Source organism: Macaca mulatta, chromosome 3, assembly GCF_049350105.2.
Source record: "Macaca mulatta isolate MMU2019108-1 chromosome 3, T2T-MMU8v2.0, whole genome shotgun sequence".
In the NCBI taxonomy this organism is placed as follows: Eukaryota; Metazoa; Chordata; class Mammalia; order Primates; family Cercopithecidae; genus Macaca; species Macaca mulatta.
The window spans coordinates 110,374,687-110,399,809 of record NC_133408.1 but is presented as its reverse complement, the minus strand read 5'-3'; the positions used below and the strand labels follow the sequence as shown (position 1 = coordinate 110,399,809).

Sequence of the window (25,123 nt, the reverse complement as noted above, 5' to 3'; positions counted from 1 at the left end):
ATTCCCACTTTATAAATCTAACACTAAGAAAGTTTTTAAGATGGCCTTTTAAAATATATTTCCTAAGTATAATTAGACAATCTCACATAAATTTCAGTGAGCATTAGTAAATTATAGGAAAATTTGTCACGCTATATACAGATGATTATTATCATTGCAAAGAACTGGACTTTGAGGTTTTATATTCCCTCAAACTATTTACCTTAGGAACCCCAGTTGATGTTGGAGGAAGAAATGAGTGTTCACACTGTTCTAGGTACTTCTCTGAGTTTGTTTTTCCAAACAGGAGAGTAACCACTAAACCCCTAGAAAAAAAATTTAATCACAAATATAAAAACAAAACTTTCTTATAATTTAATGAATCTACTACCAAGTATGTTTTTCAGAGTTCACAGATGGCTTATCATTTACTAAAAAGTCAATTTGTGACTTTGGCAAAGCAAGAAATTGACAGATTGTATTAGGTTCTGAAGTTTAAAACAACTATAAACATTTTGTGAATTACACAATAATACTTTTTAAAGTTTTAATCCAATATACTTCCTAAAGAATCTTGTGACAAGGCCGGGTGTGGTGGCTCGCGCCTGTAATCCCAGCACTTTGGGAGACCAAGGCAGGCGGATCACAAGGTCAGGAGTTCGAGACCAGTTTGACCAACATGGTGAAACTCTGTCTCTACTGAAAATACAAAAATTAGCCAGGGTGGTGGCACACTACTCGGGAGGCTGAGGCAGGAGAATCGCTTGAACCCGGGAGGTGGAGGTTGCAGTGAGCTGAGATCACGCCACTACACTCGAGCCTGGGTGACAGAGCAAGACTCCGTCTCGAAAACAAAAAAAACTTAAATGACATTTTTCAAAATTAAGAAAAATCAGGCTGAGCACAGTGGCTCATGCCTGTAATCCCAGCACCTTGGGAGGTCAAGGCAGGTGAATCATCTGAGGTCAGGAGATCGAGACCATCCTGACCAACATGGTGAAACCCCGTCTCTACTAAAAATACAAAAATTAGCTGGGCGTGGTGACACGCACCTGTAATCCGGGCTACTCAGGAGGCTGAGAGAGGAGAATTGCTTGAACCAAGGAGGCAGAGATTGCAGTGAGCCAAGATCACGCCACTGCACTCCAGCGACAGAGTAAGACTCCGTCTCAAAAACAAAAAAAGGAAAATCAGCCCTTATTAAACAAGTATGCTAGCTAATAACCATGGATAAAGGCAAATGAGATCTAAATATGTAGCTAAATGACCAAATTCTATAGTTCTGTTAACCAATTAAGGTGAGGTATTACATTACTACAACTTGCCAGTATGAATACAGAATAAAAATAAAGGCCATTAGGGGGAAAAAAAAATCTAATCTATGATTTGTTTAAAATAAGGCTGGAATTAAAATATAAATGTATCCCAAAATAAGTTAATTATTTTGAAAAATAATTACAGGATCAAGGAAGATAAATGGTGATTTTGAACTGCTTCACTCTAAGTATTAATTAAATATTATCAATATTTCATAGATTTAAAATTTACCAATAAAGCAAAGTGTTAGAAATCCATCAAAAAACATTTAATCTTATAATGATCTTATAGTAATGTTACAATGATTCAAAGACTGTAATGACAGGAAGGGAACAGTAAGACATTAAATATTATCAGTCTCAACTACTGAAAGGAAGATTCTCAAAGTCCTCCAATTTTTGTGGCTACCTTTCCATGTTTGTTGAGAACAAGGAAAAAGTCAAATCAGTTTATGTCATTAATTCTGTTTTTGTTGTCTGTAAAAGGCTGGTCTCAGAATTACTGCTAAATTTCATCTATCTGTGTTATATCTGGTATTATTATTAAGATTCAAGTTGGCCCTGTATTTCAGTTTTACCTGGTTATTAAGCATATTTACAGACACAATAAAATGTTTATATTAACACTGTGTTATTAAAAACATCATCAAGAAACAGACTGATAAGACATTAACTTTTGCCTACAAGTGTGTGACGATAGGAAGACAAGATAAAGAGCAGTGTGATTTTAAAATAACCTAAATAGTAGCTTCAGCCGTAAAGTTTAAATAATAATTTAAACTGTATTTAGGTGCAAGAAATAATTATATAACCCAACTAATATAACAGAATGCCACAAAATAACCATAATGCAATGGGATGAAAGTATCCTACAACAACAAAAATGAAAAATCCCCATGTATTTTTCTTTCCAAAAGTATTCTTTATATTAAAAAATAAGCGGTTAACTTTGACTATAAGCAAAATAGAGACATTATCAACACTTCAGAAGAATAAACTGCAGCACTTAAAAACTTAAGTTTTATTAGCAAAACAAAACAAGAGAGGATTCCACAGGCCTACCATGTGACTCTTAATTTTCTCTAAAGAGTTTTTTAGTATCCATTATCCTCTAGTATCCCACCTTATCTTCAAATTTTTACAGAACTTTGTAAGCATCTGAAAGATTTTTTGAAATTATTCCTTGATAAATTACAACATTTAAAAAAGGAACAACAAAGGTTCTCATGACTTGAAAAATGAATAAACTTTGTGCAGGATCTGGGTATTTTTAAAGATTTTAAAACTTAAAAAATTAATAAACTGATTTCTCTTTTTCCTAAATCTTATTTGGAGCAGTTGAGTAAAAAAAGAAATAATTATTCACTTATCTACCTTCTAAGGGCTCCTACCTTAGCCTATAAAGCTGCAATATCCTCCCTTGCCAAAGTATTGGGAAATACTCTGAAATCCTTTTCCTTCACTCTTACAAGGGCTAATACAATTAGCGCAATTAGAAGACATTTCTACCTTTCCAAAAAAAAAAAAAAAAGTCAAGACAATTTCCTTTCCAATTAATAAATGCAGCCTTGACTCTGAGAGGGAGTGGTGCAACCTTGTCGCTATTCAGCCATGCTGTGGCCTTAACTGTGACTGAGGAGTGTAATTAGGAAACCCATTTGGCTGCAGATCTGTATTATCTTCAATCAGCTTTATCATCAATAAAGATACTCTGAACTCCATTATCAGACTATTATGGCTAAAATAAGTTTAAATGTTTCAGTACACAGTATTATATCTAGGCCATAGATACAAAAATACTAAATCTAACAAAATATAGTTTTATGGAGAGTCTCTGACATAGCTGCTCAATTAAAGAAATTCTCACTTGTTCAAGCATATGCTCCCTATAGAAAGACCATAACATGACTATCAAATCTGTATCCCCAAAAAAGTGACAGATATATTTCGAAGCTAACCCTTCAGTGTCCGATATAGTTTCTCAAGCTACTGTTTATATAAGCTATTCAATTCAGCTAAATCTTCTAAACCTATAGGCTCAAACAACTCCTCCAAATATTTGGGGTCTCAAAAGATTTTTCAGAATGAAATCAGTGTTCATTCCACAACTGATTACATAAATATGTCATATAAACATACATACAAACACATTAACAACAAAATACTCATTTCAACTAAGCTACTTTGGTTACAGTGTCTAAATAACAAACATCCCTTGTCTATATATTTTCTAATATTTCCTTGTAATTCATGTCTGATACCAAACGCTCTGCATACAAAGCTACAATAAATTATGACTGAAACCTCTCTTGTAAAGGTTTATCAACTTAAGGGAAAATATAAACGTACACCAAATAACTACGAAGAGAAAACTGTGAAATCAGGTATTTGAATTTTCTAGACCGAAATGACAACATTCATTAAAGGAAAAAATTAACATTATTGTCTGAAGTCTAATCACAATTTCTATAATGTAAAACTTCATGTGTAGTCTCATTTTAACTTACTTATTATTATTAACATAATGCAAAAGAAAATTTCAACTTTAAAGGAGAAACAACACCAAAAGGAATCTGAAAAATTTTTTAAACTTTACACATTATCACCAAAAAAAAGTTCATACCTTTGGAAATGGACATCTATTATTGAAGGACTACCCATATTTATGATACAAATAATGACAATCACTGTTTTTATTTTTATGGGTATCCTTATTTTTTTAACTTTAGTAAAAGCAATTTATTAAAAATGGCATTCACAAATAAATCATACTCCCATTTCTCATAGTCATTTGTTTCCATTTTAACAAGACATGACACAAGAATTATAAAATTGTAATTGAGTATACTTACCCACCCACAAAGCAGAGGATATAAAATGTCAAATAAAATATTACAAAGGGTCCAAAGGTTATCAGAAAAAGGACAATGCCAAGGCTTCCCCATCCCCATATGGATAGACTGGTCTGAAATAAAGAAAAAATATAAGTAAATAAGTAAATAATTCTCCACATGAATTAGAAAAGAACCAACAAAACTTTAACACAGTTCTAAATTTCTTCTTGTAAACATTTATGGTATTATTTCAGTAACTTTTGAAAATGTAAAGTGTACACTTGAAAATTTATCTCCACAAAACAATATGCAAAATTTATATGTATAAAGAGATTTATAGAGCATCTGCAATTACTTTTTAAAAATATCCTAGTGGTAATGCAAAGGTAAGGAACAGAAATAGTTACACAAACTGTTAAATGAAATCCTGGCATGAGAAATACAACAAAGTATGTATAAAAACATCTGTACATTTATATTTGCAAACGTATATATAAAAGGATAAGTAGGCTACAAAGTTATACTTACTTAGAATTAATATTTCATCTTGAAACTAGGTTCCAATATAAGTACAGCATAAGGAGACATTTTATTAGAAATTTAAATTTCAAGGTAAGAAATTCTTATCTCATTGAAAATTGTGGTATTATTTTACTCAAATTATGTGTAGAAACTCATACAATTATAATTACAAAAGTTCCAACTTCCAGTTACCAAAATTTACTATGAGCTCAACAAAACATCACCAAAAAGTATTCATACATTTTTAAAAAAACCTATTTCATACAGAATTATACTGTTTCAGCCAATAAAAAAATACGCCTTTTATTAAAGGCAAACTGGATTTTGGCAATTTAAGTCATTATGAACAAATACATGTGTTCAATTCAGCAAGTTCCTACATCCACTGGCCTTGCACTGTGAGGTAGTACACAAAGGAAGCATTTGTCCCACTCATGCCATCAAGGAGCATGGAGAAGAATGTCCTATAGGAATGAAACAATTAGATACTGAACCAAAAGAAAATAATAGAAAGCATTATAAGATGCTAAACTGAACAAAATTAACAACCAAAAAACTATAGAACAGACAGTAAGCACTGTGGATTATGAGAGAAAGGAGGGTTTTATTTATTCATTCATTCACTCACCAGTCATTGCTTCCTTTGTGACAAGCACAGCTTAAGGTAGTGGGGATACCACAAGGGATAAAACATATCCTCATAAATCTATATTCTAGTAAGGAGAGAAACACAAGTATACCCTCATAAGTTCACACAGCTTCATAAGTTTACATTCCAAAAGTGGGGAAAAAGAAAATTAAGCAAATATGTAGTTATATCACGTGGAGATAAGTGCTATGGAGAAAAATAAAGCAACTGTATAGGGCTAGTCTAAGCAACTCTAAATGATTAGATGACAAATGAACAGAAATCCTGGACAAGATTTATTTAGGGAGACATATAATACTGAGTCTTCCTATCCCAAAATGGTAATTTTCAACTTAATCATATCTTCTTTTATGTCTCTCAGAGTTATACAACTCTTATTCTTTTGTGTTTTATTATCCTTTTTCCACATCTTGGTCACTTTATCTTTTAAACAAAGGACAGAATGCCTGCTAATGAAGTTTCTGCTCTGCCTCCATGTTCTCTCCTCTCTGAATCAGGAGGGAATACTATTTCACCTACAGAAGTGTTCTCTGACTTCCTTCTAAGAGCTGGTAAGTAGGACATAGTTATTTAGAATAAAGTTCAGAGCCACTCAGTTTCTCTAATACTTTGCTGAAGTTCCTAACCCACACTAAAATACGGCATGCCACTCTCTCCTGTCCTGTGCAACTTCCACTGAGAAGTCTGCTGGCAAATGTACTGGAGCACCATTACATGTTTTTTTTCTTTTTCTCTTGCTGCTTTTAGGATCCTTTCTTCTTCATCCTTGACCTTTGAGAGTTTAATTATTAAGTATCTTGAGGTAGTCTTGGTTTAAATCTGCTTGGTGTTCTATAACCTTCTTGTATTTTAATATTGATATATTTTACTAGTTTTGAGAGGCTCTTTGTTATTGTCTATCTGAATAAATTTTCTACCCCTAACTCTCTCTCTACCTCCTCTTTAAGGACAATAACTCTTAGGTTTGTCCTTTTGAGGCTATTTTCTAGATCTTGTAGTTCTGCCTCATTCCTTTTTATTCTTTTTTCTCCTCTGTGTATTTTCAATTAGCCTGTCTTCAAGTTCACTCATTCCTTCTTCTGTTTGATCAATTCTGTTAAGAGATTCTGATACATTTGTTAGTAGGTCAACTGCACTTTTCAACTCCAAGATTTTTGCTTGACTCTTTTTATTAATCTCCTTGTTAAATTTATCTGATAAGATTCTGAATTCCTTCTCTGTATTATCTTGAATTTTCTTGTATTTCCTCAAAACAACTATTTTGATTTTTCCACCCAAAAGGACACATATCCGTGGTGTCTTATTTAGTTCATTTGGTGAGGTGTTTTCCTGGATGGTCTTGATGCTTGTGGATGTTCACTGATGTCTGGACATTGAAGAGTTAGGCATTTATTGTAGTCTTTACAGTCTGGGTTTGTTTGTCCCAGTCCTTCTTGGGAAGGCTTTCCAGGTATTCGAAGGAACTTGGGTGTTCTGATCTGTTTCTAGTCACTGTAGCCATATATACATTACGGGCACCTTAAGCCTACTAATGTTGTGGCTCTGAAAGACTTGTAGTGGTATTGCCTTCATGGTCCTAAATAACATGTGGAAGAATTATTTAAATTACCAGGCAGAAACTCTTGTTCTCTTCCCTTACATTCTCCCAAACAGAGTCTCTCTCTCTCTCTGCTAAGGTGTGTGGAGCTGGGGGAGGGGTGACACAAGCACCCCTGTTGCCATCTCCACTGTGATGGCACTGGATCATACTTGAAGTCAACAAAGCACTGAGTCACACTAGAGGCCTGTGGTAACCATCCCAGTGGTTGGAACCTGAGGCCAGCAAGCCTTGCCACTGTAAAGTGCTTTGGAGTCCTAAGTAAACATGAAAGGCAGGCTAGGCCACAAGAGTGCAAGTCCTGGGCTATGCTGGGTTCGGAGCCACCACACCACCCAGTGAGACACCAGCTGGGGCGATGAAGGGAGCACTTGCACCACCCTTCCTCCCACCCCAAGTAGTGCAGCTTGCAATTCCGGGAAAGACTCCTTCTCTCTGCTTGAGGAGAGGAGAGGGAAGAGTGAAGAGGACGCTGTCTTGTAACTTGGATACCAGCTTAGCCACAGTAGGACAGGTCACCAGGCAGAGTCCTGAGGCTCCTGTTCCAGGCCCTACCTCCCAGACAGCATTTCTAGACACACCATTGGACAAAAGGGAATCTACTGCTTTGAAGGGAAGGACCTAGTTCCCGCAAGATTGATTATCTGCTGACTGAAGAGCCCTTGGGCCCTGAATAATCAGCAGCAGTAGGTACCCAGGCAGTACTTTCCATGGGCCTTGGGTGAGATTCAGAGACATGCTGGCTTTAGGTGTGACCCAGTACATTTCTAGTTGTGGTAACTATGCGGGGAGACTTCTGCTTGAGAAAAGGAGAGGGAAGAGGGAGGGGACTTTGTGTTGCACCTTAGATACCACCTTTACTATTAGTTGTGTAACCACTACATGCCTTCATTTCCTCACCTATGTCATGTGGTTACTGTGGGGAGTAAATGAGTTCACAGTCCAATGGTCAATTTTGGCTTAATCACTATTATTATGCAAAGTTAAACAATAAAAAAGTTTTTAAACATTGCCCAAGGTCACACAGCTATAAGGGTAAGATCTGACACTAAGCCAATCTTGACTCTTTAACCCATAAAATTTGTCAGCTGACAATTGTCTTAAAAGTCCTAGTAAGACTCGGTACTGATGGAACGTATCTCTAAATAATAAGAGCTATCTATGACAAACCCACAGCCAATATCATACTGAATGGGCAAAAACTGGAAAAATTCCCTTTGAAAACTGGCACAAGACAGGGATGTCCTCTCTCACCACTCCTATTCAACATAGGGTTGGAAGTTCTGGCCACGGCAATCAGGCAGGAGAAAGAAACAAAGGGTATTCAATTAGGAAAACAGGAAGTCAAATTTTCCCTGTTTGCAAATGACATGATTGTATATTTAGAAAACACCATCGTCTCAGCCCAAAATCTCCTTAAGCAGATAAGCAACTTCAGCAAAGTCTCAGGATACAAAATTAATGTGCAAAAATCACAAGTGTTTCTAGACACCAATAACAGTACAAACTGAGAGCCAAATCATGAGTGAACTCCCATTCACAATTGCTTCAAATGGAATAAAATACCTAGGAATCCAACTTACAAGGGATGTGAAGGACCTCTTCAAGGAGAACTACAAATCACTGCTCAATGAAATAAAAGAGGACACAAACAAATGGAAAAACATTCTATGCTCATGGATAGGAAAAATCAATATCGTGAAAATGGTCATACTGCCCACGGTAATTTATAGATTCAATGCCATTCCCATCAAGCTACCAATGACTTTCTTCACAGAATTGGAAAAAAACTTCTTTAAAGTTCATATGGAAATAAAAAAGAGCAGCATTGCCAAGACAATCCTAAGCCAAAAGAACAAAGCTGGAGGCATCATGCTACCTGACTTCAAACTATACTACAAGGCTACAGTAACCAAAACAGCATGGTACTGGTACCAAAACAGAGATATAGACCAATGGAACAGAACAGAGTCCTCAGAAATAATACCACACATCTACAACCATCTGATCTTAGACAAACCTGACAAAAACAAGAAATGGGGAAAGGATTCCCTATTTAATAAATGGCGCTGGGCAAGCTGGCTAGCCATATGTAGAAAGCTGAAACTGGATCCCTTCCTTACATCTTAGACAAAAATTAATTCAAGATGGATTAGAGACTTAAATGTTAGACCTAAAACCATAAAAACCCTAGAAGAAAACCTAGGCAACACCATTCAGGACATAGGCATGGGCAAGGACTTCACGTCTAAAATACCAAAAGCAATGGCAACAAAAACCAAAATTGACAAATGGGATCTAATTAAACTAAAGAGCTTCTGCACAGCAAAAGAAACTATCATCAGAGTGAACAGGCAACCTACAGAATGGGAGAAAAATTTTGCAATCTACTCATCTGACAAAAGGCTAACATCCAGAACCTACAAAGAACTCAAACAAATTTAAAAGAAGAAAACAATCCCACCAAAAAGTGGGCAAAAGATATGAACAGCCACTTCTCAAAAGAAGACATTTATGCAGCCAACAGGCACATAAAAAAATGCTCATCATCACTGGCCATCAGAGAAATGCAAATCAAAACCACAAGATACCATCTCACAGCAGTTAGAATGGCGATCATTAAAAAGTCAGGAAACAACAGGTGCTGGAGAGGATGTGGAGAAATAGGAACGCTTTTACACTGTTGGTGGGACTGTAAACTATTTCAATCATTGTGGAAGACAGTGCGGCGATTCCTCAAGGATCTAGAACTAGAAATACCATTTGACCCAGCCATCCCATTACTGGGTATATACCCAAAGGATTATAAATCATGCTGCTATAAAGACACATGCACACATATATTATTGTTTATTCACAATAGCAAAGACTTGGAACCAACTCAAATGCCCATCAATGACAGACTGGAATAAGAAAATGTGGCACACATCAGAGAAATGCAAATCAAAACCACAATGAGATACCATCTCACACCAGTTAGAATGGCGATCATTAAAAAGTCAGGAAACAACAGGTGCTGGAGAGGATGTGGAGAAATAGGAACACTTTTACACTGTTGGTGGGATTGTAAACTAGTTCAACCATTATGGAAAACAGTATGGCCATTCCTCAAGGATCTAGAACTAGAAGTACCATATGACCCAGCCATCCCATTACTGGGTATATACCCAAAGGATTATAAATCATGCTGCTATAAAGACACAGGCACACGTATGTTTATTGCAGCACTATTCACAATAGCAAAGACTTGGAATCAACCCAAATGTCCATCAGTGACAGATTGGATTAAGAAAATGTGGCACATATACACCATGGAATACTATGCAGCCATAAAAAAGGATGACTTTGTGTCCTTTGTAGGGACATGGATGCAGCTGGAAACCATCATTCTTAGCAAACTATCACAAGAACAGAAAACCAAACACCGCATGTTCTCACTCATAGGTGGGAACTGAACAATGAGATCACTTGGACTTGGGAAGGGAGACATCACACACCGGGGCCTATCATGGGGAGGGGGGAAGGGGGAGGGATAGCATTGGGAGTTATACCTGATGTAAATGACGAGTTGATGGGGTGCTGACGAGTTGATGGGTGCAGCACACCAACATGGCACAAGTATACATATGTAACAAACCTGCACGTTATGCACATGTACCTAGAACTTAAAGTATAATAATAATAAAAATAAATTTTAAAAAATAATAAAATAAATAAATAAATAAATATTAAAAAAAAAAAGAAAATGTGGCAGATATACACCATGGAATACTATGCAGCCATAAAAAGGATGAGTTCATGTCCTTTGTAGGGACATGGATGCAGCTAGAAACCATCATTCTCAGCAAACTATCGCAAGACCAGAAAACCAAACACTGCATGTTCTCACTCATAGGTGGGAAATGAACAATGAGAACACGTGGACACAGGAAGGGGAACATCATACACCAGTGAAGTTCACCTGGTATATTTAAATACATTATATGGCTTAGGGCTGCCAAATAGATAGGGCTAAGTAAGTGGGGGGAGCAGGGAGAAATAGCATTAGGAGATATACCTAATGTAAATGACAAGTTAATGGGTGCAGCACACCAACATGGCACATATATACATATGTAACAAACCTGCCATGGTGCACATGTACCCTAGAACTTAAAGTATAATAAAATATTAATTAATTTTAAAAAGTCACAGTAAGAAAAAAATGCTAATAAATAAATGCTTTTATTTAAATATTAATCAGCTTAATATGCCTCCCAAGAAAGTAGTCAGAAAACTACCTGCAGTAAGTGAATATAATAAATTCCTGGTCTGAAAATCAATTTATCCATGTATCTTCTAAATAAATAACAGAAAAAATTTGAGTTTCAAAGTGTGTCTACTTATTAGCATGCTTAGATAATCTACCTGTATTGGTCTGAACTCAAGGACACAAAAAGACATAAAAAATGACCTCAACTTCCACGATTCTGAAAATTAAGAAATGGCAATGCAAAAAATTACATATGCATCCTGACCATAGAAAGGACGTAGAAATAATTTATCTTGTGATATTTTCTACCCATCAAGGCACACTGACATTTATCTCACTTGATCCTCAAAAGATATTTATGATAGGAAAGGCAGCATAATACAGTACTTAAGGGTCAGAAATCACGGATTCCAGATTGCCACTAACTTTCTATATAACCTTTGCAAAATCACTAACCCTCTCTTTGATCCAGAATACCCATCAGCACCATGAAGTGGCTGAGTTGTGATATCATCTCTCAAGTCTAGTAGCAGACTGGTTCAGTAACTCTTCACAATCACACAACTAATTCAGTGCTTAATTTCGGCCTAGGTTATCAGTGCTTAATTCAGCTAATTCAGGTGTAGATTATCCTGGTTCATGCGGAGAGTGGGGGTTAAGTGGAAAATGCTGTTTTAGATCAGCTCTTTTATACTAGCTATCTTAGAACAGGCTGTCAGAACTACCATAGAAAGGAACTTAGACTGTGAGATGAATCTCACTAGAATGGGTCAACCACTCTCCGACTTATATTTAAATACATTATACAGCTTAGGGCTGCCAAACAGACTGGGCTAAGAATCTTACAGTTGATACTACTTCAGTGCCAACTTGAGTCATAATAATTATATATATAGTTCCACAATAAAAATAAGTAGCCATAAGAAGAGTGGTCTTACAACAAGTACAGACTGTTTTCCTCCCACCTTATTCTATCTACAATAACTTGAACATTCTTCTCCAGGTAATTTCAATAGAACACGCTCCTGATGTGGAACCTTGTCCCATTTAACATCAAATAATAATGTAACCAAGGCCAAGTACACAGAAGCTGCTCATTAAGTATGAAAATTACTAACTAGACAAGTGAAATGAGGGAAGGAACAGAAAAAGGAGAGAAAAGGGGAGACCAAGGGAAGGGGGAAAGGACAGTGAAAAGGCAAAGGACCTTAAAGTGTTCCTCCTCAGTCTCACCTGATGGCTTCAGATACAACGCTGTATACTCCTATGATTAGTTTATGGTGGAGCAACATATGCATGGCTATACGATTAAGAAAAAAATTGCTTTAAATATAAAACTAAGTAATGAGCCTTAATATTCTGTTTTATGTGTGGGTATGCGTACATTTAACATAAAAACTACTGTCCTCCAACCCAATTATTTTGGAGGCTTCACATTGATTCTATTGTTACTAGGTGGGTATGTGTTAGGCCTTAATGATACAAAGATGAATGAGGCAGTTTCTGCCACTAATATGCTCAGAAGCTAAAAAGGTAAAATATACATGTAATGATAACATAAGTGTAGTAAATGCCACAATAAAGAGATTCACAAAGTGTTTGGGGAATACAGAAAACATAATGCCTTTAGAGCTTAAATATTTTTGGAACTCCTTTTAAATTGTCTTCAAAAGGCAGTTTTGCAGGTGAACAATAAAAATCAATCTCTTTTATTTATGATTACCCAATTCTTTCCACCAAAATGGTACGACCCTAAACCAGTTACTAACTTTATATGCTAAAGTTTTGGTAATTTCCAAAAACAAAAACTTGAAGTGAACAAATATTCACAAATGTTGAGGCTGCTCAACAGTGTACCAACAGGGAAAGTACTCTTTAAAACTCTTGATTCAAAAGGAGAACATAAAATAACATTTGTTTAGTGAACCTAAGCCCAATGCTCAAGGCTATTTACACTTTTACAGATTTTGTTTGTTTAAAAAGATGGAGTCTCTCACTCTCTTTCAGACTGGAATGCAGTGGTGCCATCACAGCTTAATGCAGCCTCCAACTCCTAGACTCATAGGATCCTCCCACTTCAGCCTCCTGAGTAGCTGGGACTACCAGCATGTACCACTTTACCTTGCCCTGGCATGTCTAATTATATATAAATATTTCATTTATAAATGATAATAAAGAATATGATTCTTATTCTACATATACTAATTTGTGCAGGATAAATGCACTATTCAAGAGTTTCCAAAAAGTAATTTTAAAACCACATATAATCACAAGTACAAGATGATTTTACAAAAGAGGGAGAATGACAGCCAGATGGCACTAGCCATGAATTATAATAAGCTGATACATGGTTAGACTTATCAGTGCCCAAAAGAACAAATGAAAGAGAAAAAAATGTAAAAGTCACAATTCATTCGACATTTAATAAAACATAGAAAAAACTATTTCCACATGACATTAAAATTAACTGCTTAAATTCATCTCATAGCTTTTATCATCCCTAACATTAGTATAAGGAAATAATAGATCAACAACTCTGATACAGAAAACCTTAAGGGAAACTATAAACATATATAAAATAAGAACCACACAATTTTAAAAAATCATTTGATCAAAATTTTAGTTGATACGGTAAATTCACATGTACTTTATTTAGTTCCAACTATACTCCCACCTCAAAGAAAAAAAAAATCACACCTCCTTTACACAGGAGGCCTACTCCATAACTTCCTCCCATAATCTGATATGGCTAAAAGGTGGTTAGATCAAGAATCAATGATCAAATTATAATATCTTGTGACACATTTTTTAATTATAATTTTTTAACTGTGAGATCTAATTGTTATACAAGTAGAATTTATTTCCAGGGAAATCTGTTCCTAAAAGTGAACACACACACTCAAGGAATTATGACTCTTTCTTTCCACAGGGTCAACCAATAGAAGAGCCAAAGGTCAGTTCCAACAATCTCCTTGATTTTTCTATAGAATAAATAGGAGACTTCCTGTAAAAATTCTTTAAACTGATTCAACAAAAATAAATAAATAAATATAAGAGAGCCAGCCCTAACAATCATCCTGTGAGTTCATCTGGTATATCAGCTGTTCAGATTTTGAAAGCCACAGGCTGACAGAAACATTTCCATTCATATTGGTTATGTTCTTGGGGCAAAACACTAAGTATTTTTTGTATTGTGTTTATAATTTTGTACTAAAATATGCCGGACAAAATAATAGAAAAAATCCTCCCTAACAACCATTCCAGTTTCAAGTCCCAGAAACAACAAGACCTCAGCAAATAAGGAGCCAAAAGTGGCAATGATTGATTCACTGCCAGTGCAGTCACTACAGATGGGTCTCAACCCATCTGACTTATATCCTCTATTACTCACTCAATCTCTAAATCTTCTAAGCCCAGGGATTCAGTCTGTCTCCTTTTCCACTATAATTTTCTGTAGCTTCCAGTCAAGTTTTTTCTCTCATCCTAGTATGCAACAGAAACAAGTACATTTCAATACCTCAGAAGGTGATACTAGTTGCTCTTTGTTACAAAGAATATAAGGATTAAGAAAGGTATCAGAAACTGACAATGTTTTATCCGACCAACACAGCATTTTTTAAAATTCTGAGTAAGCATTTAAAAGTCTGTAAAAATCAGGATTTCTGGCTTTTCTTGAAAAACGAAAATACATGGAATCAGGAATCAGTGAAATTGTACACCTGCAAGGCAATAACTAGATAAACCTGAGTTGGCAGCAACATATCCCCTGAAAATGAGCCATGAATGTTTTAGTACTGCCACAGCCCCACACTTGCTATAAGGTTTATCTGATGCTAAGTCCAAGACATGATATAGCAACATAATTTTATTGCTTTTTTGATTAAAGTTGGGAAAGCATACAGGAAATAAAAGGGACCAAGAAAAATTACTACTACTTTGCAAGTATGCCCTTGATTACCTTTAAGTAGAAGAAAGCTTGCAATTCCTAGGGTTCTGTTTTTACCTTCTTATAGTCTTACTAGATATGCAATCCTTGAGTTTTCTAGTCCACTACTTATAACTACCCATATGTACTTGACTTCCAAAACTGTGCCTCCAGCTCAGAAATATCTCCTGAGTTTCAGAAACTTATATTCAACTACATACTGAACACTTGACAAAATACCTCAATTTGTCATAAAGATCATAAACTTACCATGTCCAAAATTAAATTCTCTGAAGATCCCAAATGTTTCCTGTATTCCTTTACTTTTTTAAAAGGAGGCATCAATACCTACCCAATTACTGAGAAGAGAAATTCTAGAGTTGCCTTGGATTACCCTCTTGGAATTTTTCAGCCAATTAAGCTATCAGGGCCTGACTGCCCATTTTATATCTTAAGTATCTTTTGAAACCCTCCCTCCCTCACAGTCAAAGCTTGACAGAAACCTTCATTTTAGCTGCATGACTATATCATTCCTGCTTCTCCCTGTACTCCATCCTCCTTGCTGCCAAAAGGACCTTTGAAAAAGATTCTAAAATACCTGGCTTCTCCATGAGCATGACTCGCTCTCTTGCTTCTGTTCTCTAGGATGGATTACTTTTACTCCCTAGCAAAAAATTCTAGCAAGTTCCCCTCAAGAACCAGCTGAAATTGTTATCTTCCATGAAGCAAACCTTCCCTCATAAACATTTCACGCTCTTACCAAATATGTTTTTCCTTGTATTCTCTGCTTCCACTGCAAAATTTACAATTCTACAGTAGTTATTCGTGCATATTTACCTCTTCTAAACTAGAAGCTTCTTTCATTCATTCACTAAACATTCACTGAAGTCTATCATGTGCCTAGGATAATAAGGTTCTGCAATTTCAAAGGTAATTAAAGCATAGTTTTCCTGAACTCAAAAAGCTCACAGTTTTGTAGGAGACAACACACATATAATTACAAAAAATACAGTAAGTAAAATGACATGCTTCAGTTATTATAAGACATTAGGAAGGAACACATCATCTGACTCAGCTAGAAAGGGTGGAGGAGGGTTCAGTCAGAGGAAGCATCTTGGAAAAAGTGACACCTAAGATTAGTCTCCAAGAATTATAAGGATATAGCCAGGTGAAGAACAGAATAACTGATAAAGAGACCATAACATGAGTAGGCACTGAAGCAAGGAACAATGTTCTGTGTGTTAAAAGAAAGCCCTTAAACAAACAAAAGACATAAAGACACACTTCGCGAAAGAAACAGATGAAGAAAAGCTCAACATCACTAATCATTAGAGAAACGCTAATCAAAAAAAAAAAAGTGAGATACCATCTCACGCCAGTCAGAATGCCGATTATTAAAATGTCAAGAAACAACAGATGCTAGCGAGGTTGTGGAGAAAAAGGAACGCTTTACACTGTTGGTGGGACTGTAAATTAGTTCAACCATGTGGAAGACAGTGTGGCAATTCCTCAAAGACTAGAGGCTGAAATACCACTTGACCTAGCAATCCCATTACTGGGTATATATCCAAAGGAATAGAAATCATTCTATTATAAAGACACATGCACATGTATGTTCACTGCAACACTATTCACAGTAGCAAAAATATGGATTCAACCCAAAAGCCCATCAATAATAGACTGGATAAAGAAAATGTGGTACATATACACTGTGGAATACTATGCAGCCATAAAAAGGAACAAGAGAGTAACAAGGTCACATCCTTTGTAGGACCATGGATGGAGCTGGAAGCCATTATTCTCAGCAAACTAATGCAGGAACAAAAAAACTGAACACTGCATGTTCTCCCTTGTAAGTAGAAGCTGAATTATGAGAACATATGGACACACAGAGATAAAAAATACATACTGGCACCTGTCTGGCAGGTGTGGATGGGAGAAGGGAGAGCATCAGGAAGAATAGCTAATGGTTGCTGGGCTTAATACCCAGGTGATGTGATGATCTGTGCAGCAAACCACCATGGCACACGCTTACCTATGTAACAAACCTGCACATCCTGCACATGTACCCCTGAACTTAAAATAGAAGTTGAAAAAGAAGACAGATTTGAATAGTATTTAACCTATCTTAAACCATTTAAGTTTTCTACAAATCCACTGATCAAATATAACACAAGAAATTGTTTTAGTAAATATGTCATAGCAATACAATGGCCTCAAATTTAAGGAGACTCAAAACCGAGCCCTACAAACTGACTCCTAGAGCAAAGGTAGAAGACAAAGAGATTTGACCTGTACTTACGTCAATTAAAACCTAACATAACTCCTTCAAAGTACCCAAGACTATTTCAGTGTTGCTATTTCTTTTTGATTATTTTCCTTTTATTTTGTGCAATAAATAGACTGATATTTAATTAGACCTCCAAAATCCCGTAGGTTCTAGGAACATAAACATAATAAGGGAAAAGAAATTCACCTCAGTTTGAATGAAAGGAACAAAACAAAATACAATTCAACAAACCACTGGAAAAATGACAGACAAAACTGGCTGAAAAATCTGTTTCAAAAGATGTACCGAGAGTTCATACCTCAAACAAAATGACTAATTTTTGGCTTTCTTTTTCAACTCAGCACGATCTCAGCATGATGGAGGACAGGGGACATAAAAACACACTGGAGGTATGTACAATGGTGCTGCCACTGTGTAAAACAATAGGCAATTTCTCAAAAAATTAAACACAGAATTATGATATGACCCAGCAATACCATACCTACGTACGTACCCCAAATGATTAAAAACAGGTACTCAAACAGAAACATGTACCTACATGTTCATAGCAGCACTAATTATAATAGCCAAAAGGAAGAAATGCCCCAAATGTTTATCAGTGAATGAACAAACAAAGTGTGGTATCTACCTATAATTCAGCCATGAAAAGGAATAACATGCTAGTACATGCTATAATGTGAATGAGCTTAAAAAATTTATGTTAAATGAAAGAAGCCAGAAACAAAGGCCACAGTTTGTATGATTTCACTTATGTAAAATATCCAGAATACGTAAATCCATAGTGACAGAATTCAGACTGGTGATTGCCACAGGCTGGGGGGAAGAGGAAAATGGCTTAATGCATACAGTCTTCTTTTTAGGGTGATAAAAATATTGACACTAATTAGAGGTGGTGGTTGCACACCATGGTGAATGTACTCAATACCAATGAATCACTCATTTTTAAATGGCTAATTTTACATTATGTCAATGCTAACTCAACTTCCAAAACGTTAAAAAAGAAAACAAAACAAAACAAAACAAAACTGGGCCTGTTGTTAGAAGACAGGATTTCTAGACCAGGTTCTAGGCTAGCTACTTATCGCTGACCTCAGCCATGGTTTCTTCATCTGCAAAACAGTTGAAAACAGATGATATCCAAAGTCCCTCTCATTAACTGTATCTGTAGCACTGAATTTATAAAGAATTGTATCATATAGGAATGTATCTGAAAGACAAAGTGTGAAGTACTAGTTAACGTTCTCAGCAACAGTTTTTCAGGAAAGTCATTAGAAAGCTAAACATAATTGCCGGGCACAGTGGCTCATGCCTATAACCCCAGCACTTTGGGAGACTAAGGCAGGCAGATCACTTGAGGTCAGGAGTTCAAGACCAGCCTGGCCAACATGGTGAAACCCCGTCTCTACCAAAAATACAAAAATTAGTCAGACATGGTGGTGTATGTCCATAGTCCCAGCTGCTCTGGAGGCTAAGGCAGGAGAATTGCTTGAACCAGAAAGCGGAGGTTGCAGTAAGCCAAGATCACGCCACTGCATTCCAGTCAGGGCAACAGAGCAAGACTCTGTCTAAAAAAAAAAAAAAAAAATTTTAACATAATTGCTTCCCATAATGACCTTGCTTAAAAATGGATGTAAGTATTAAAAGATAATGTAACAAAGGCAATGCTGCAGGGAGTACAATATATTGTTTAGATTATTATCTTTTAGCGGTCAAACTATACCTAAGGATAGAAATCAGAGAATCGAAAGTAAATAAGTAGATTTTTTTAAAAAGAGAGAGAGAATCTACAAAAAAAGGCTAGACTAAATAAGTCTTGGGCATTTTCCCCAGTATCAGTTCTTTCAGGCTTTGAGAGATACTCAAGAGTATCATATAGTCTGAGGTCACTAAATGTTGGCATTCTATATTTGCAATTAGAGTCAATTCAGGCAGATTTTTTTCCCAAGATTGTGGATTAGAGGTTTTCAATGTGCCTCAGCCACTTGGAATTAGCAAAACAGTACATAAAGATCAACTCTGAGAGCTTTAATTCAAGAAAGAAAACAGGATTCACCAGAATGCAAAGAACACCCCAGAACCCAGGAAGGAGAAGGTGGGAAGGCAGCTCAAGGGACAGCATTTGGCTGACAAAAGTAAGTGAAGCTCCAGTACATGAAAGGGACAGGCAGTATCCCTTTGTGACTTACGTTTTCCACTAGGGATCTATGCAACCCAGGCCACGGGAGAGCACCCTGTTTCCCCCAAACACTGACACTAAATTGGGAAAAGGCTGAGAGATTGAAACAGGAAAAGACACCAGGAAAAGCTGCAGGCATTTTCCCAGGCATGGGAATAAGAGGAAAATGCCTTTTTTGGGAAAGGAGTCTCTCTGTTGCCCAGGTTGGAGTGCTGTGGCATGATCTCAACTCACTGCAACCTCCTGCCTCCCAGGTTCAAGTGATTCTCCTGCCTCAGCCTCCTGAGTAGCAGGGATTACAGGTGCCCACCACCACACTCAGCTAATTTCAGTATTTCTAACAGAGACAGGGTTTACACCATGTTGGCCAGGCTGGTCTTGAACTTCTAACCTCAAGTCATCTACCTGCTTTGAACTCCCAAAGTGCTGGGATTACAGGCTTCAGCTACCACAACCGGCCAGAGGATGCCATTTTTAATCTGGGCTCATACAAAGTAAGTCACTGTTTGGCTACCTAGCAGCAGCGGCCATTGCAGGCATTTTAGTCTCAGGCCAGAGACTGGAACACTTGCCCTGGAGTGGGGAAAGGACTCTCACAGCCAGAATTGAGTGGCGAGTGTGGAAAGCACCCAAGCAGCAAGCACTGGTATTAGACTTCCCCGTCACAGGACTGGAGCAGGAAGAGACTTGTGAAGCTGAGGTGTCTCCTAGGATGCAAGACTCGCAGCCAGGAACAGCTCTGCGACCTAAAACTGGTCTACTTGTGTCATTGCTGGGCACCCCAGTCCACTTTCGTGGACAGTTCAGGGAGAGTGTCCCACTAGTTCTGAGGAGCGGGAGGGAGGCAGACTCCACTCCCATGGAGATCTAACCCTTGGCATGGACTGCCCCTGAGGAAGAAGGGAAAGCACCCCACCAAAACCCACCTTGGGTCAAAAGAAACACAAGTGTGGTGCCAGCCACAAAAGGAGGGACCACCAAAATCCGGGAATGAACTTGGAGAGGGGGAATCTCTTAACCCCTACCTACTCCCCAGTACACTGTTGCAGAGACAGCAGTGGCTCTTCCCATTGGGGTCCAGGGAACGGGGGCTGAAAAAGGCCATTTCTTAGACTTCTCCAGAAACTTCACCCTCACCAAAGGTGGGGCACTTTTCATGCTTCTCCACCGCCTCCACCTCTGCTAACAGTGAGCATGCGCAGACTTAAGAGCCTACCTGCCAACTCTTAATCTTAAGTACCACCTACTGGACTGCAGCCTGAATCATACCACCAAACAAAAATATGTTGCTACAATAAACAATACCTGACAAAACCACCATATGAATTTATCTGCAAGCAAGGAACCCATACAGGGCCTTGGCCCTCTGAAAGCACCCAGAAACAAAGCCAACTGATCCATGCAACATACATCAGTCATACCCTCAAGGGAAAACAGAATTTAAAAATAAAAAAGTCCCAGCCAAATGAAAGCAAATTAACAACAACAACAACAAAAAAAAAAGCAGCAGCATCGGCTCCCTCAGATGAGAAGGAACCAGCACAAGAACTCTGACAATACAAAAGCCAGAGTGTTTTGTCACATCCAAAGGATCACACTAGCTCCCTAGCAATGGATCCTAACCAGAATGAAATATCTGAAATGACAGTACAAAATTCAGAATATAGAGGGAGCAAAGAAACTCAATGAGATCCAAGAGAAAGATGAAATCCAACACAAAGAAGCCAGAAAAACAATCCAATTCAAAAAATGACATAGGTGTAATAAGAAAGAACCAAACAGAACTTCTGGAATTGAAAAATTTCAAAATACAGTTGGAAGCCTTAGGAATAGACTAGACCAAGCAGAAGAAAGAGTTTCAAAGTTCAAAGACCTATCCTTCAAATCCACCCAGACAAAAGACAAAAGAATTTAAGAAAACAGGGGGAAAAAAAAGCCTTCCAGAAATATAGGATTATGTAATGCAACCAAACCTATGGCTTACTGGCATTCTTGAAAAAGATGAAAGTAGCAACTTGGAAAACACATTTGAGAAAATAATTCAGGAAAATTTCCCCAATCTGTCTACAGAGGTCAACATACAAATACAAAAAAATCCAGAGAAATCCTGCAAGACACTATACAAGATGATAATCTGCAAGACACACAGTAATCAGACTATCCAAAAATGAAAAAATCTTAAAGGCAGCTAGAGAAAAGAGACATATTACCTATAAAGGCAAACCCATCAGACTAATAGCAAACTTCTCAGCACAAATTTTACAAGTCAGAAGAGACTGGGGGCCTATTTTAAGCATTCTTAAAGAAAATGTCATATCCCACCAAATTAAGCTTCTAAGTGAACGAGAAATAAAGTCTTTCCCAGACAGTCACTAAAGAAATTTGCCACCATGAGACTGGCCCTACAGGAGAAGTTTAAGGGGGTTCTAAACATGAAAGCAAAATAACAATACTTGCTGCCACAACTAACAATCAAGATTACAAAGCCAACTAGCTAACAACACTAGGCAGGAACAAAACCTCACATATCAGTATTACCCTTGAATGTAAATGGAATAAACACTTCACTTAAAAGACACAGAGTGCCAACTGGGTAAACACAGACCCATTCTCTTACTACCTTTAAGAAACTCATCTCACATGTAATGACACCCATAGGCTCACAGTAAATGGTTAAAGAAAGTCTATCACACAAATGGAAAACAAAAAAGAGCAGGGATTGCTATTTGATTGTATCAAATAAAACAAACTTTAAACCAAAACACTAAAAAAGGACAAAGAAGAGCATTATATGATGACTAAAGGTTCACAAACAGGAAGATGTAACTGTCCTAAATATACACACACCCAACACTGGAGCACCCACATTTGTAAAATTACTACTATTAGGACAAGCTGCTCCAGGACCCCCACCCCTCTATGCAGTTAACCCTTACCCTGAATACTCTGCAACTGCATTCCTGAACCCTTATCTTAAAGGCCCCACAGCAAGGTCAACAGACTTGTGAGCAAAACCCTGATTACAGCCCCCTAGGCAGCACTGGGGAGGTCACGAGAAACATGGATAAACCTAAGTTACACCCTCTTGTAAATTCCTATATTGTAAGCCCATCAGGAGATGATATGTGGTAAAGTTAACCGACAAACCACCCCAGGATCTCTCTCCCCCATACAAACCCCTCACTTTGTAAGCTCAGGGCTGCCTCCTCTGACTGTGGTGGAGCAGCCGGACAGGGTAAGGAACTTACTCACCTGACCTTGGAGGTGTCTCTCTCCGCCTTCCTCTCTCTCTCTCTTTCTTTTTTTCTCTCTCTCTCTCATCCTTTCTTTCAGCTAACCTTACAACTCCTACACCTAAAACAAGACTTAGTCACACAATAGGGACTTCAACATCCAACTGACAACATAAGATAGATCAACAAGGCAGAAAACTAACCAAAAAATCCTTAAGTTAATTTGACACTTGACCAATTGGACCTGAGAGACATCTACAGGTCACTTAACCCAATGACTGCAGAGTATACATTCTTCTTATCTGCACACAGAACATACTCTAAGACTGTTCACATTGTTCTGTCACAAAGCAAGTCTCAACAAATTCAAAACAACTGAAATCATACCAAGTATCTTCTCAGACTACTGTGGAATAAAAATAGAAATTAATACCAAGATGATTCTCAAAACCACAAAAAATACATGGAAACTAAACATCCTGCTCCTGAATGACTTTTGGGTAAACAAGGAAATTATGACAGAGAACAAAATCATTTGTTAAAAAGTGAAAACAGAGCAAAACCTCTGGGTTGCGACAAACACAGTGTTAAGAGGAAAGTTTACAGCACTAAACGTCTACACCAAGGAGCTAGAGAGACGTCCAATTAACAACCTCATCTCGCACCTAAGAGAACTAGAAAAACAAAAACAAACCCCAAAAGCTAGCAGAAGAATAAGCTCATAAGCTAGTAGAAGAAAGCAAATAACCAAAATCACAGCAAAACTCAAATGAAATTGAAAGCCAAAAAGCATACAAAGGATCGACAAAATGAAAAGTTGGTTATTTGAAAGGATAAATAAGACTGACGGACCATTAGCTAGCTAAGCAAAAAAAAAGAAAGATTCACAAATAACCACAATCAGACATGACAAAGGTGACATTACAAGCAACCCAAGAGAAATACAAAAGATCCTCAGACTACTATAAACATCTGTATGCAAACAAACAAGAAAATCTAGAGGAAATGGATATATTCCCGGAAATTCACAAACTCCCAAAATTCAACTAGGAAAAAATGGAAACCCTGAACAGACCAATAACAAAGTTCCAAAATTGAATCAGTAATAAAAGAATGTATCAACCAAAAAAACACCCTGGACCAGATGGATTCACAGCCAAATTCTACCAGATATACAAAGAATAGTACCAATCCTACTGAAACTATTCTCAAAAAATCTAGGAGGGGGGATTCCTCCCTAACTCATTCTACAAAACCAGAATCATCCTGATACCAATTTCTGGCAAAGCCACAATAAAAAAGGAAAATTATAGGCCAATATCCCTTATGAACACAGATGCAAAAATCCTCAACAAAATACTAGCAAACTGAAGCCAACAACATATGAAAAAGAAAATTCACCTCCAACAAGTGGGCTTTATTCTTGGCATGCAAGGATGGTTCAACATATGCAAATCAATAAATGTGATTCACCATATAAACAGCATTAAAAACAAAAACCATATATGATTACCTCAATAGATTCAGAAAAAGCATTCAGTAAAATCCAACATTCCTTCAAGATAAAAACCCTCACAAACTAGGCATCGAAGGATCATACCTTAAAATAATAAGAGCCATCTATGATACACTCACAGTCAACATCATACTAAATGGGCAAAAGCTGGAAGCATTCCCCCTAAGAACTAAGAACTGGAGCAAAACAAGGATGTCCACTCTTGCCACTCCTATTTAACATAGTACTAGAAGTCTTAGAGCAATCAGGCAAGGAAAACAAATAAAAAGCATTCAAACAGAAAAAGAAGTCAAATTATTTCCCTTCACTGACAATATGATTTTATACCTAGAAAACTCTAAAGATTCTGCCAAAAGACTCCTAGACCTGATAAACAACTTCAGCAAAGTTTCAGGATACAAAAATCAATGTACAAAAATCAATATTATTTCTATAGACCAATAAGGGAACAGTCAGGCCAAAAACCAAATCAAGAACCCAATCCCATTTGCAATAGCAATAAAAAGAATAAAATACCTAGGAATACAACTAATCAATGAAGTGAAAGATCTCTACAAAGAGAACTATAAAACACAGCAGAAATAAGTTAGAGAAGACAAAAACAGGAAAAAAAAAATCCATGGTCATGGAATAGAATAATCAATACTGTTAAAATGTCCATACTGCCCAAAGCAATCTACAGATTCAGTGCAATTCCTATCAAAGTATTAACATCATTTTTCACAGAGTTAGAAGAAAACTATTCTAAAATTCATATGAACTAAAAAAGAGCCTGAATAGCCAAAGCAATCCTAAGCAAAAGAAAACAGGCATCACATTACCTGACTTAAAACT

The 25,123-nt window shown here is 37.0% G+C and overlaps 1 protein-coding gene across 19 annotated transcripts in view; it reads right to left on the bottom strand.

The window, feature by feature from the left end:
• The window catches only part of SNX13 (sorting nexin 13), a 177,517-nt gene that overhangs the window by 129,634 nt on the left and 22,760 nt on the right, over window positions 1–25,123 (bottom strand). For 16 of the 19 annotated variants that reach the window (XM_077998037.1, XM_077998040.1, XM_077998038.1 and 13 more), the window contains 2 exons: window positions 4,148–4,260; window positions 203–305 (listed from right to left, as the gene is read on the bottom strand). In XM_077998037.1, the coding sequence (XP_077854163.1) occupies window positions 203–305; window positions 4,148–4,260 (216 nt within the window). Of the gene's footprint in view, window positions 1–202; window positions 306–4,147; window positions 4,261–14,540; window positions 14,633–25,123 lie in introns of all 19 variants that reach the window. The other 3 variants (XM_015133941.3, XM_077998044.1, XM_077998047.1) reach the window with 1 other exon arrangement.